The 12267-nt window shown below is 38.2% G+C and overlaps 2 protein-coding genes across 4 annotated transcripts; both read left to right on the plus strand.

The window, feature by feature from the left end:
• The first annotated feature begins 4042 nt into the window (after positions 1-4042).
• LOC147323664 (uncharacterized) lies at positions 4043-7919 on the plus strand. Of its 3 annotated transcripts, none has more exons than XM_086304169.1 (3): positions 4043-5166; positions 6207-6362; positions 6780-7919. In XM_086304169.1, the coding sequence occupies exons 2-3, from the start codon at positions 6237-6239 to the stop codon at positions 7011-7013; spliced, it is 360 nt and encodes a 119-aa protein (XP_086160295.1). In that variant the 5' UTR covers positions 4043-5166; positions 6207-6236; the 3' UTR covers positions 7014-7919. The 3 variants fall into 3 exon arrangements, with proteins under 3 accessions (XP_086160295.1, XP_086160294.1, XP_086160296.1); XM_086304168.1 differs by having other exon boundaries at positions 4044-4276; positions 6780-7918; XM_086304170.1 differs by lacking the exon at positions 4043-5166 and adding an exon at positions 5514-6073.
• A 535-nt stretch (positions 7920-8454) lies between these two features.
• On the plus strand, positions 8455-11348 carry LOC147323665 (uncharacterized). The gene is made up of 2 exons (XM_086304810.1): positions 8455-8739; positions 9423-11348. The coding sequence occupies exons 1-2, from the start codon at positions 8584-8586 to the stop codon at positions 11346-11348; spliced, it is 2082 nt and encodes a 693-aa protein (XP_086160936.1). The 5' UTR covers positions 8455-8583.
• Positions 11349-12267: the final 919 nt, after the last annotated feature.

Consider the following 12267-nt stretch of genomic DNA (forward strand, 5'->3'; position numbering starts at 1 on the left):
GCCATATGTTAAAACAAGATCTAGAGTGTGATTAAAGTGGTGGGTGGGTTCTTTTACATTTTGAGAGAAACCAATTGAGTCTAATAACAGATTAAATGCCATGTTGAGGCTGTCATTTTTAGCATCTACATGGATGTTAAAATCACCCACAATAATTATTTTATCTGAGCTCAGAACTAAATTAGATATAAAGTCTGAGAAATCAGACAGAAACTCTGTGTAAGGCCCAGGTGGACGATAGATGATAACAAGTAAGACTGGTTTCTGAGTTTCACAGCTGGGGTGGACAATGTTAAGCATCAGGCTTTCAAATGAATTAAAAGTCTGTCTTGGTCTTTCATTAATTAATAGGCTGGTGTGAAAAATTGCTGCCACACCGCCCCCTCGGCCTGTGCTTCGAGATTTCTGGTAGTTAGAATGGCTCGGGGGTGTTGATTCATTTAAACTAACATAATCATCCTGCTGCAACCAGGTTTCTGTAAGGCAGAGTAAATCAATTTGTTGATCAATTATTAAGTCATGTACTAACAGAGACTTGGAGGAGAGAGACCTAATATTTAATAATCCACATTTCACTGTTTTACTCTTTGGTTCAGATGTGGATACTGTATTGTTCTTTCTTTGTGATTGTTTATGTTTAAGTTGTTTGTTGCTGGTTTTTAGTTTGTTTTTTGTCTTTTTGGAAGCTGACACAGTCTCTATGGAGATGGGTTTTTGGGGGGGTAGCAGGAGGAGAGAAGCTGCAGAGAAGCGTGTAAGACTGCAACTCTGCTTCCTGGTCCCAACTCTGGATAGTCATATTTTGGGGGGTTTAATAAATTTGTCCATATTTCTAGAAATGAGAGCTGCTCCATCCAAAGTGGGATGGATGCCGTCTCTCCTAACAAGACCAGGTTTCCTCCAGAAGGTTTGCCAATTATCTATGAAGCCCACATCGTTTCTGGGACACCACTCAGACAGCCAGCAATTTAAGGAGAACATGCGGCTAAACATGTCACTCCTGGTCTGATTGGGGAGGGGACCAGAGAAAACTACAGAGTCCGACATTGTTTTGGCAAAGTCACTTGGTGTTCGCTCGCTCTGTGGTAGAGTATCACTTCCTGTTCCTGCTCAAACACAGTGGTGTTTCTGAGTAGCTTATTTGCTTAGCGATTTAATTAACAACTTTTAAATACATTCTTCTTTCATAGTATAATCTTCACGTGCTTCCTCCGAAGCACACTTTCTGTGTACTCACTACCTAATTTATAGCCAAAGTATTCACTCACTGTCTCTGTACTGTCTCGCTAGCCTAGCTTAGCTCGTAGCCGACTCATTAGCACCATGGCTACTTCACCTGTCCCTCCTGCACTTTCTTGCTCATTGTGTCAGATGTTTAGTTACTCCTCGGCCTCCTTTAGCAGTAATGATATCTGTAACAAATGTAGCATATTTGCAGCGCTGGAGGCCAGGATTACTGAATTGGAGACTCGGCTTCGCACCCTTCATTCACCCGCAGCTAGCCAGGCCCCTGTAGCTGGTGCAGCCGAAAATAGCGTAGGCCCCGCTAGCTGTTCCCCGGCAGGTCCCAAGCAGCTGGGGAATCAGGGCGGCTGGGTCACGGTGAGGAGGAAGCATAGTCCTAAACAGAAGCCCCAGGTACACCACCAACCCGTTCATGTGTCTAACCGTTTTTCCCCACTCGGCGACACACCCGCCGGGGGTCAAACTCTGGTAATTGGCGATTCTGTTCTCAGACATGTGAAGCTAGAGACACCGGCAACCATAGTCAATTGTCTTCCAGGGGCCAGAGCAGGCGACATTGAAGGAAATTTAAAACTGCTGGCTAAGGGTAAACGTAAATTCAGTAAAATCATAATTCACGTCGGCAGTAATGACACCCGGTTACGCCAATCGGAGGTCACTAAAATCAATATTGAATCGGTGTGCAACTTTGCCAAAACAATTATTAAAGGTCTCATTTGGTTTTTCTCGCAATGCAAACGAGCCAAATCAACATGTTATTCACACTCTGGATCTTCTCCTGATTTATGCCATAAAAACTGAACATTTTACCAGTTTTTCTTAAAAACTGTCTGCCTTACAAAGAGTCAGAGGTCTGTTGAGCCAAGTATTCCTTTAACTAGTATTGACTTCATTGATTTCTTTACTAATAAAATGTTAACCACTAGGGAAAAAATATTCACAATCACCCACAAACAAATCATTAAATACAGAAACATTAATAACAGCTTAAATTTATTGACTCTTTCTTTCCTGTGAAGCTTTCTGGACTAACTCAACTAATTTCTTCCTCTTAATCATCAACATATTTGTTAAGCCCTATTGCTACAAGACTGTTCAAAGAAGTCTTCCCATTAATTACTGTTGTGGAAGTTTTCCATTTAAATAAAGCCTGCAGACGAGCGGTGAGCAGTAGCTAACATTCTTTAATCAAAACACACAAAGAACAGAAAACCAAGCTTGTGGAGAGCCTACATGACCGCGGGGCAGACGGTCAGCAGAATCTCACTGAGCCTAGCATGGCTCTCAGTTAAATACCTTCTTCAGGAACAAAAGGCAGTACACAGCTGTTTCACACCTTAAGGTTCACACTCCCTTGCTACCTCCCAGAGTCCTCGAAGAGACAAAAGATTCTTCCTGTGGAGTTGTCTGCTTCCCCCAACTTCCTTACTAGACCCCCACCATTTGTCTTAATGTATGAGTGTGAGACTTGTTAAAATCCAGTGGCACCAAGGCATTATACAATAAAAATAAATGTGATTAATACATAAGTAAAAGAAACTCATTAATATTGATATATTATCACAAAGGAGTGTGAAACTCCTTTAAGTGTACAATAATGTTGATGTGATATACACAATGTCAGGAAAGCAATTCTGGTATTAATGTGATTCTTGATTTAAGAATCAAAGGGTGGGATTGTATAGAATTGATTATACTGAATCACATTAATACCAGAATTTCTTTCCTGACATGGTGTATATCACATCAACATTATTGTACACTTAAAGGAGTTTCACACTGTGTATCCTCACTTCACTGTTCTCCCACCACCCTTTGTTCATCTTTAATCATCCCCACAATCTAAGGTCTCACACGCAAATGGCAACAACAATGATACAGAGGAAAGGCCTTCTCCAGAGTGTCAAAGTACTTGTGTGAAAGTGAAACAGCATTAGGTGGTCATTCCCAGTCACAGTCATGGCTCCTGGTGTCTGTGCCATCTACAGAGTCATAATTCCAACGCTGATCTCCCTCTGCGCTGTCACCTTTGGTGCTTGGCACGCTCTCTTTATCCTTCGATTTCTGTTCCAACGCGGCTGTAGATTAGGAGCAGAGCAAGTCGTGCACTCCTGTAGTCTTCCTCAATGTCAACGCAGAAACTCTTTCATTTTATTTTAAGATTTTGCTGTTCAAAATCTCCTCATGACAACCTCTTGGAAGCCCAGTGGTGCAGTCCACTGTCGTTTGTCAGTTGTCCTGGAGATGGTCCCTGCTTCTCACTGGTCCTCTTGAAGCCTTCTCTCCTGGTCATGGTCTGCATCTGCGCCTCAGTCAATCCTTCCATATCCCTCATATCACGGTCTCTGCAATTTAAAAATGAAAGCTTCCCCGGAAAACCTTCTTTTGCCCTATGTTAACTTAACACAGTTAGACATGCACGATAAAGTTGTGCATTATCTCTTAAAAATTAGCCCTTTGCTGTGGAAAAAGTGATGCAGATGTTAGCGCAGCGCATCTGTATGCACACTTTCTCACAGTGACCTCTGCACTGTAAACAATACAAGGTCATGAATAACACACTGCTGGTAAATTCACAAAGACACAGAAAGTGGCATTTAAAAGGTTAGGTCAGCATGGCCCAAAATCTCATGCAACCTGTTGCTGTCATCTTTCAAAAAAAAAAAATTGGTATGCTGAAGCATTAAGACTTCCTTTCCCTGGTACTAAAGGGCAAAGTCCAAGTCGTTAAAAACAGCCCCACACACTGAAAAAAATGCAATAGGGTGGTTGTTGAATTTGCATAGAATTACTTCATATATCCAGCATGACTAATTTAAATTTCACATCTAAACATATTTTTGTCTTTTAATTTTCACATATTCTTTAAGAATATTGATTCTTTTAGAACAAATCATGTTGAAAAGAAACAAGTTAGTCGTGTTTTATCCTCAAGCTCCGCCCCCTGGAAAGGAAAAATCGGCTGCGCTGTCCGCCATTTTTGTCTCTCGCTTTGGAAAATCTACTACCATCTGGAGTTTTACACTTGAAGGTAAATAAGATTTTAAAGCTAACACACCAGTGAGAACGAGTGTAGACCCTTTATATATGTGGACTTTTACTGGGTGTTGTTATTTTACAGGTATGTGGGCTGTTTATCGAAAACCATGAGAGGCCAATGTTAGCTAGCTCCAGTTAGCTAATGGTAACCGAAATTATGCGATAAGCAAATTAGTAATTAACATATATAATGTGAGTTAATATTGTTTCTATATTCTTTCAGTCTAAATTAACAGACTATTACAAACTTGCATCGGTGTCTGTAGTAAGTGGTGGTACCTGCAGTGTCTTAACCATTAAACAAGCTAATGTAGGGCCGGGATATGACTAGTTTGTTGAAACATGTCTGCTGCCAATGTGACTGCTCACACACGGTAACATTACCAGCACATAGCCACAGCCGCTATAAACATGCTGAAAGGTCAATCTAGCTTCTGTAGTCAGCAGCTGGAAGACTCAACACAGACCCAAGATTCAGTGTAACGGTTATCTAAATGTTGTGTGTCCTGTTTGTAAGCCCAGAAAAAGAAATTAAATAAAATGACGACCTTGAGCTTCAAGCTAATGTAAGCGTAATGCTATAGCATAAAGCGACTAATGCAATGATGAGGTTGTTAAATTAGTAAAAATACAGTAAATATATCCAACATGAATCATTTATATTTTTGGTCTAAACATAATTAAGTCTCACGCCTTTCACTTGTTTTAGAAGGATGTTCAGTCTTTTAAAACCAGTCATATCAAAATAACAGAAAATAGTTATGTTTTCTGTTGAAACTCCACCCCCCAGGGTGTGTTTTGCGAGGGAAAATTCACTGTGGCGGTCCGCCATTTTTTGTCTTCGCTTCGTTTACGTTTGGTGCTGAGCTTTACTTTGTCAAGGTAAACTGAAAACTACATGTTTGAGAGGAAACGAAGAGAACATCCATTAGATGGGGAAGTTTTTCTCATGAATTGCTGTTGAGCAACATAATGTAAAAAACAAGTCATTCCTTAAGTTAACTAACGATAATGCTAGCTTAAGCTGCGGGACAATATTATGTGCATTAGCTTTTTTTCAGTGTGTGCCCAGTCACATCCGCTTGTTTTTTCTCAGTGAATACAGACTAACAAACTTGTGTCCATTTAGTTAACTGGTTGTACCTAAAATGTTTTAGTTATACAGTTAAATAAGCTAGTTTGCCATGGGGTGGGCTCTGTGTGTGTTGGGGGGGGGGGGGGGTGTCTTCACTAAAGTCGGTTTATTTAGGGCATGACACCTATGCAGTACTCATTAGGAGAGGAAGTGCATGACGTGGGGCTTTATTTCATGTTCTGGGGCAGTGAATGTAATCTACTGATAACATGTTAAAGACACACAAAAACCCAACAAATTATTTTAACTGATTTATAGAGAGACTGAGAGGAGGGCTTAAAGAGATAAAAATAATGACAGTATAAATATGTTAAATTTATTTTTTCTGTATCGATATATGGTGCTTATCCCTGCTGAAGGGCAGATTGGTGTTGCTTCAGAACAATTCTCTAGCGCTGTTATGTAGAGGTGTTACTGTTAAGGTTTTAATAACATTATTTTATTTACTAGTGAAGATTTGCATATGTTATCTCACATTCTGTAAGGTAAATTTTCTGGAAAGGTCAAATTAACTAATTTAACTAAGTATTAATGAAAGACCTTGATGTGTATATGACAATAATAGATGTAGTTTCTGGGTCATTTGGCAGAACTGCAAAATGGCCAGAAGGAGGCAACTGCTGTGGTTGCAAACAGGCTTTGGGTGGTTTGGAAGTAAGGGCAACTATGGAACTGCTCAGCAACATGGGACCCATAGCTAATAAATAGTAATATAACTTTGTGTGGATGTAACCTTGTGAGATTTGAGATTTTGACAGCATTTTTATGTGACAACTTCTCTTTTTAGATAAATGCAGAGTTTAAGCGCATTACCACCATGCCACTGCAGTCCAGATTACTCTCGCAGATAGATGTGCTATCTGACAAACTAATAAAGGTGTTCAAAAGGCGAGGAGGACAAATAGGAAGAAGACTTCAGAACATTCTGGAGCCCACGGCCCAGGTAAGAAAAAAATTAATTTGTGTATACACTTTAGGGAAAATAATAATTTTAACAAAATGCTGCTTGTCACTCTATGCCAGGAGTATGTTGAAAATCACCTGGGATTTTCACAATTTACCATGGGTGCGTTTTTTTTTCTTTTTCTTTTACCTGCATTTTTCTATGTGTGGAGTTGATAGTTGAACACCTCTCTGTGCTCTGACAGTATTCTGCTTCTTTGCATGGAGATTTCATTTCATTACCTTTTTAAGCATTCTGAGGACTCAAATCACATGCTGTAATGAATCCATTTTTGTTCACCTAATGTGTTAATGTTAACATTTTTTGGAATAGTGACACAGATTAAAATAAGATTTGGTATAATGTTCTTTGACCAGTGTTCTGTTTAATTAAATTTTGGAATTCTGCATTTTCTAGGCCAAAGATGAAGCCATTATCCAACGATCTAATAAGGAAACAACCATGGGAATTTACATCATAAAGTCAAGAGATGCCAATGGCAGCCCTGAGGACATCGGGATAGTCCTTGAAGGCCAGAGAGTCTGGCAGGATTTGGATAACTATACCCTAGCAGCTGCAATGCTGTTTGGACTAATGTACACTTTGAACCTCACCTACCCACTGGAAAAGTATACCTTTGAGGTATTATAGAAACTGGTTATGGAGCTCAAAAGAAACAGCCTTTCAAAGAAGGCCCAGGTTTTCAGGACCAGACTGTACAATTGAACAGTTTTCCAGTTATGATGTGGGAACAACATGTTTACCTCTTCAAATATGTACCATCCTTTCTTTTAAGCCAGCACTGGTAAAGTTGCAGGACATAGTGAAACTTATTTTTCTGGCACTTTTCAACTTGGGGCCTTTATTACTGCAGTTTTCACTTTTCAAGCCATGACTCTTTTAAAAAAAAATTCAAACTTTGAATGTCCATTTTTCTCAATGGAAATGGTGCCTTGCACCAATTTCACCAGTTTGCAATTTTTTCCCCAAGGTGCACCACTACAAACAGATTGCATTGTCTAGTATTAGTGATTGTGATGTTTAGTGATAGAAGCAAGCCAATACTAATCAGTTTAGGTCTCTTGGTTGTGTGCCTGTGGGTTATAATGTTATTTTAAGTCTCTTCTTTGTGTCATTTTAATATTTACACCCCTGTTGCCATATTACCTTATGGCTCTTACATTTAAAAAACTATTTTTTACATAAGCGCGATGTCATAAGGCCCCACAATGTTGAATTCAGGTTACAGCAGATAACTTTGAGGAATGTTGTGGAATGTTTTTCAAGAGATGCATTGTACAAATATGACTCATGTATATTTTGGAAGCCTGAATTGAAAGTCCATTGTTACAACTGTGTAGTATTTTCAAAAATACAGGTCATTGTTCAAAAATGTTTTGCTTATTTCTTTGATTGAAGAGAAAGTGTACAGTACATACAATAGGATCAGCCTTAATTTAGTTTTATTTATTGAACACTCAATTATATACTATATTATATTATATATTATATATTAGAAATTTGTTATAAAATAAAATAAGCTTACCATAAAATAATCTTGTCAATATAACACATAGTAGTCCAATACAATTAACACAAAAAGTTCATGTCTGATAAACAAGTGGTTTCTATAAATATTTGACCGGAATGAAAAACATAACAACAACATAAAAAAGTCATGTTTGTGTTACCAGAAAAATGTGTGCAGGTATAACATAAAAAACTAAGGTTAACCAAACATAACTTAATTTCGTGCAACCGATTACAATAATTTTTTTACGTTTATACCACTGATTATTTTTTTCAGTGCACCATGATCGCCCCACTACCAAATTTTGCACTCCTGGCAATGGCCAAACCCTACGGAAGCGTAGAGCTGCCACCCAGGCAAAAGAAAAATACAAGTGTATCACGTTATAACGTGAAAGGTTTATTGTTCTAACAAGATACTTTTCCTGTTTGTACAATATACTATCATGTTTGTACAATATACTTTTCACGTTTGAACAACATAATATCACGTTATTACAATATACATAATTATCACGTTCGTACAATATAATTATCACGTTCGTACAATATAAATATTATATTGTACGAACGTGATAATTATATTGTACGAACGTGATCATATATTGTACAAACGTAAAAAAAAATACCATTACAATAACATTTTTTATTGTAAGAACGTAAAACGTGTTGCATTCGGAAACCCAAATCCATGGTAGTTGTGGAGAGTGCACGCTCGTCAGAACTGGCACTTAACTTTGAATGCCCTGCTTTCAACATGGACACAAACACTGATAGCCCACTTCTGAGATTTCTTCGGAATCGTGGTGTACCTGAGGACTGTCTCTTACGAATGCTACAAGAACACGTAAGTGCACTCTTGAGGGGGAAACTTGTAAAACTCGCTTTTTACGAAGTTACAGCGTCTAAAAATGTGACATATTGCTAAGTTAGCAACCACAGCGGTTTTCGCTTCTCTCGCTTTGACTGCGTAAGGACGTAACGGTAGGCTGCATTGGTGTGGATCTTTAATATGGAATGGAAAATGTAAAACAAATTAACCCGCTGTATAAAACTGGGTCGTTGTATGACCACATGTTACTACTTAACCCGTATGCAGATTCCAGGTTTCTTAAATATATCGCTATATTATGTGATGCACAATGTTTCCTTGTTTATCTAAAAACAAATGAATTAAACTGTGTTTATATTGATATTTGTCTTCAATTAAAAAAAAACAGTGAGTTCAACCCTTTGTGCTCTGTGCAACTGAAAGATACGTGAATACTAATTTACTTTTTCAAAGGTGGGCGTTGTATATACTGTAATATTTCTATTAATAACATGTTAGAGAATCTCATTAATGTTGCTGCCATAGAGAGAGGAAAAGAATAAATGCTAAATATTGATGGCTGCCACTAAAATAATAACAGACAATTATCAAAACACATGTGAAATTTACATACATTTTTTTAGTGAGGTACCTCATGTGGTGTGGCAGCAGGTATACCTTGTACTTCTGTATAGTAATAAATATCCCTGTTATTACAGATTGATGCCACAGTGATTGATTTCATGGATGACAAGACCCTGTCTGATTACATCCCAACATATGGTGACCGGATAGCTGCCAGACGGTTCTGCTTGGAAAACAGTGGTGCAAGTACTAAGGAATCAAGAAAAAACTCATTGCTCGAAAAATTGAAGGAAAAGATGGGAATCAATGAAAATGAGAAGAAACCTGATCATGAGGAGGCATTTGTTTCTAAGAGAAAAAGAACATATGCAAAAAACAACAAATGGGCTGAGAAAAAGACACGAAAAATTGAGTTAGGGTGGATCCATGAAGGTAAGCAAGTGAGAAAGCGCAGAGGAGGAGGAACAAGGACCTTTGATGTGCCCAAAGACTCCAAAAAAGCTGACATATTACAGTATGCTAAAGATCTTTTCTTTCCAAGTGGAAAAAGCAAATTTGGAAGATGGGAAGTGTTCAGTCATGACATATTAGACTATCAGGAAGAGGCCGTATTTGATGAAGATGTCACAGTTGGAGAACTCTATTCAGCACTTAAAATGGGAATGTTGAGATTTTACTTGTGCACAAGAAGATTTTCCAATGATGAAGATGATGAAGAAGTTTATGATAGAGGGAAAACACATGTAAACAATGTTACACAACTGACTGACTCACATCAAGGAGATGAAGAAGCTTCTCACACTGTTGTGATCTCATCATCAGAATCTAGGAATGCTGATGAAGATGTATTATTAGACACATCTGAGGTAATGATTGGACCCTACCTTGGAGAGCCTCTGCCTTGTCAACTTGATGACACTGTAATAGATGAACCATTCCTGCAGTTTGAGGAAGATGATCTGGTCATCACATCCATTACACTTCCTCCAACAAACACAGCAGTCAGTAGTCCAGAAACATCTATAAGCAATGAAGCAATAAGCTCTGCAGGATCATATGATGTTGTCTGTGTTACCATCAAACTTCACAGGGTTACTATTCTGGAGGAGATGATCAGCCAGTTCAAAGATCCAACACTCCTCATACACCCTCTAAAATACACCTACATTGATGAAAAAGGAGCTGACGCAGATGGCGTATCAAGAGATGTGTATGCTGCATTTTGGTCAGAGTTTGTGGACAACACAGCTGAAGGAGAGGAGTTCAGAGTGCCATCACTGTCTCCTAAATGGCAGGAAGAAGAGTGGAAATCCATGGGTAGAATTTTACTGAAGGGATTTCAAGACCATGGATATTTCCCTTGTCGCCTTGCTCCTGTTTTCACAGTGGCACTCATCTTCGGTGAGAATCAAGTATCAGATGATCTGCTGTTTGAAAGTCTTCTCTTTTACCTAAGTCAATCAGATAGGGATCTGATAACAAGGGCACTAAAAGAAGATCTTTCAGATGAAGACAGGGATGAAGTGCTGGATCTCATGGATCGCCTGGATGTATCAGTGCTTCCAACCAAAGAGAACTTAAAAGGCCTTCTTCTGAAAGTCGCACACAAACAATTAATCCAAAAACCAGCATATGCCGCAGAGAAAATGTCCTTAGTTGCAAGCTACTTCCTAAAAGAAGCTTTTCAAAGCCCACAAGATGTCCTACAAATGTATGAGGATAAAAAGCCAACAACGAGAAAGCTTTTGAAGTTGCTTACTGCCTCTCCCACCACTCAAGCAGAGAAGCAGAGCTTCAGATTTCTGCACCAGTACATCAGAGGACTTGACGATACAGGGCTCAGAAGGATGTTCAGGTTTCTTACTGGGTCAGATGTCATCTGTGTTGACAAGGTTGAGGTACTGTTCACGCCTGTGGATGGACTGGCACGACGACCTGTGGCACACACATGCGGCCCTCTTCTGGAACTACCATGGACATACACATCCTACCCAGAACTACGAAATGAACTGAACAATGTTTTGGCTGCTAAAAGCTCTTATGAGTTCAGCATAGCTTGATTAAAGTCCATCATGTTTAAACCAAAGAATGAAAGGTTTGCACTAACAATGACTGGCTATGAAGCTCTAAAGTTTGTTAAACCCACAAACAGGGAACACATCATTGTATAAAAAAAAGAAAGAGCTTAAATTTCAGGGAAGTGTTTTATTTCATATTTGAATTTATTTTCAAAAATTGTGGATAACATCAATTTGTTTCCACCATGAAAAATGTAAATTTCAGTTTAAATTTTCATACTTAAAAGTTTTACTAGTTTAAATGTTAACTAATTATGTTTAATAAGTTCATATGGTTAGCAGCAAGTGGTGAACTATGCTTATTATTAGTTCTTATCATGTGTCAAGGTCCTTTTCCACAGGTCTGTGGTTCAGTTTTGTAGGATACAAGATGTCTGCTAGAGGGGATGTTTTGTTTAGTAATAATTCAAAAGACTTAATATTAATTATTTTCAAGTATATTTTTTTTACCTTTCCACCAGTCATTTGTTTAGAACATATTTTAAGGGAATAACTTTGGAAGGCAATGTGTTTGATGCAATAGTTGACTGGAATAAAAGACAGAAAATTGGCACATAAGTTAAGTTTTGTAGTGTTTATCAAGAGTCCGTGTTTTCTTCTCCTTGAACACAAATAAAAGGGAGGTTAACATCTAACACTATTTGTTAATTATTAAATAATGCAGAATTTGTACATTTACCAGTTTACAAGAAACTGTTCGTGGATGAATAGCAGTTGCACAATGTGTTCAGTAAAATTGAAAACAATATTTCATGAATGATAATGTATAGGATCAGCAGTTTAAAAAATGTTTTTTTGACAGTCTTAAAACAGAAATCAGATATAATAGAAATTCCGTTAAAAAATAATTGGAAATGCCAAAAGGTTGGAGTACGCAGATTTGGTTAAATATATTTAGACA

Source organism: Aulonocara sp. 'chitande type north' Nkhata Bay, linkage group LG8 (assembly GCF_057382095.1).
Source record: "Aulonocara sp. 'chitande type north' Nkhata Bay isolate Kocher_YH1m ecotype deep benthic linkage group LG8, A_spYH_male_GT1.1, whole genome shotgun sequence".
NCBI classification, from domain to species: domain Eukaryota; kingdom Metazoa; phylum Chordata; class Actinopteri; order Cichliformes; family Cichlidae; genus Aulonocara; species Aulonocara sp. 'chitande type north' Nkhata Bay.

Coding starts and splice junctions, on each gene's coding strand:
- LOC147323664 (XM_086304170.1), top strand. CDS start 5,951: ATGAAAGACCTTGATGTGTATATGACAATAATAGATGTAGTTTCTGGG. Junction 6,074..6,206: donor AGGCTTTGGGTGGTTTGGAA/GTAAGGGCAACT, acceptor TTCTCTTTTTAG/ATAAATGCAGAGTTTAAGCG. Junction 6,363..6,779: donor TTCTGGAGCCCACGGCCCAG/GTAAGAAAAAAA, acceptor TGCATTTTCTAG/GCCAAAGATGAAGCCATTAT.
- LOC147323665 (XM_086304810.1), top strand. CDS start 8,584: ATGGTAGTTGTGGAGAGTGCACGCTCGTCAGAACTGGCACTTAACTTT. Junction 8,740..9,422: donor TACGAATGCTACAAGAACAC/GTAAGTGCACTC, acceptor CTGTTATTACAG/ATTGATGCCACAGTGATTGA.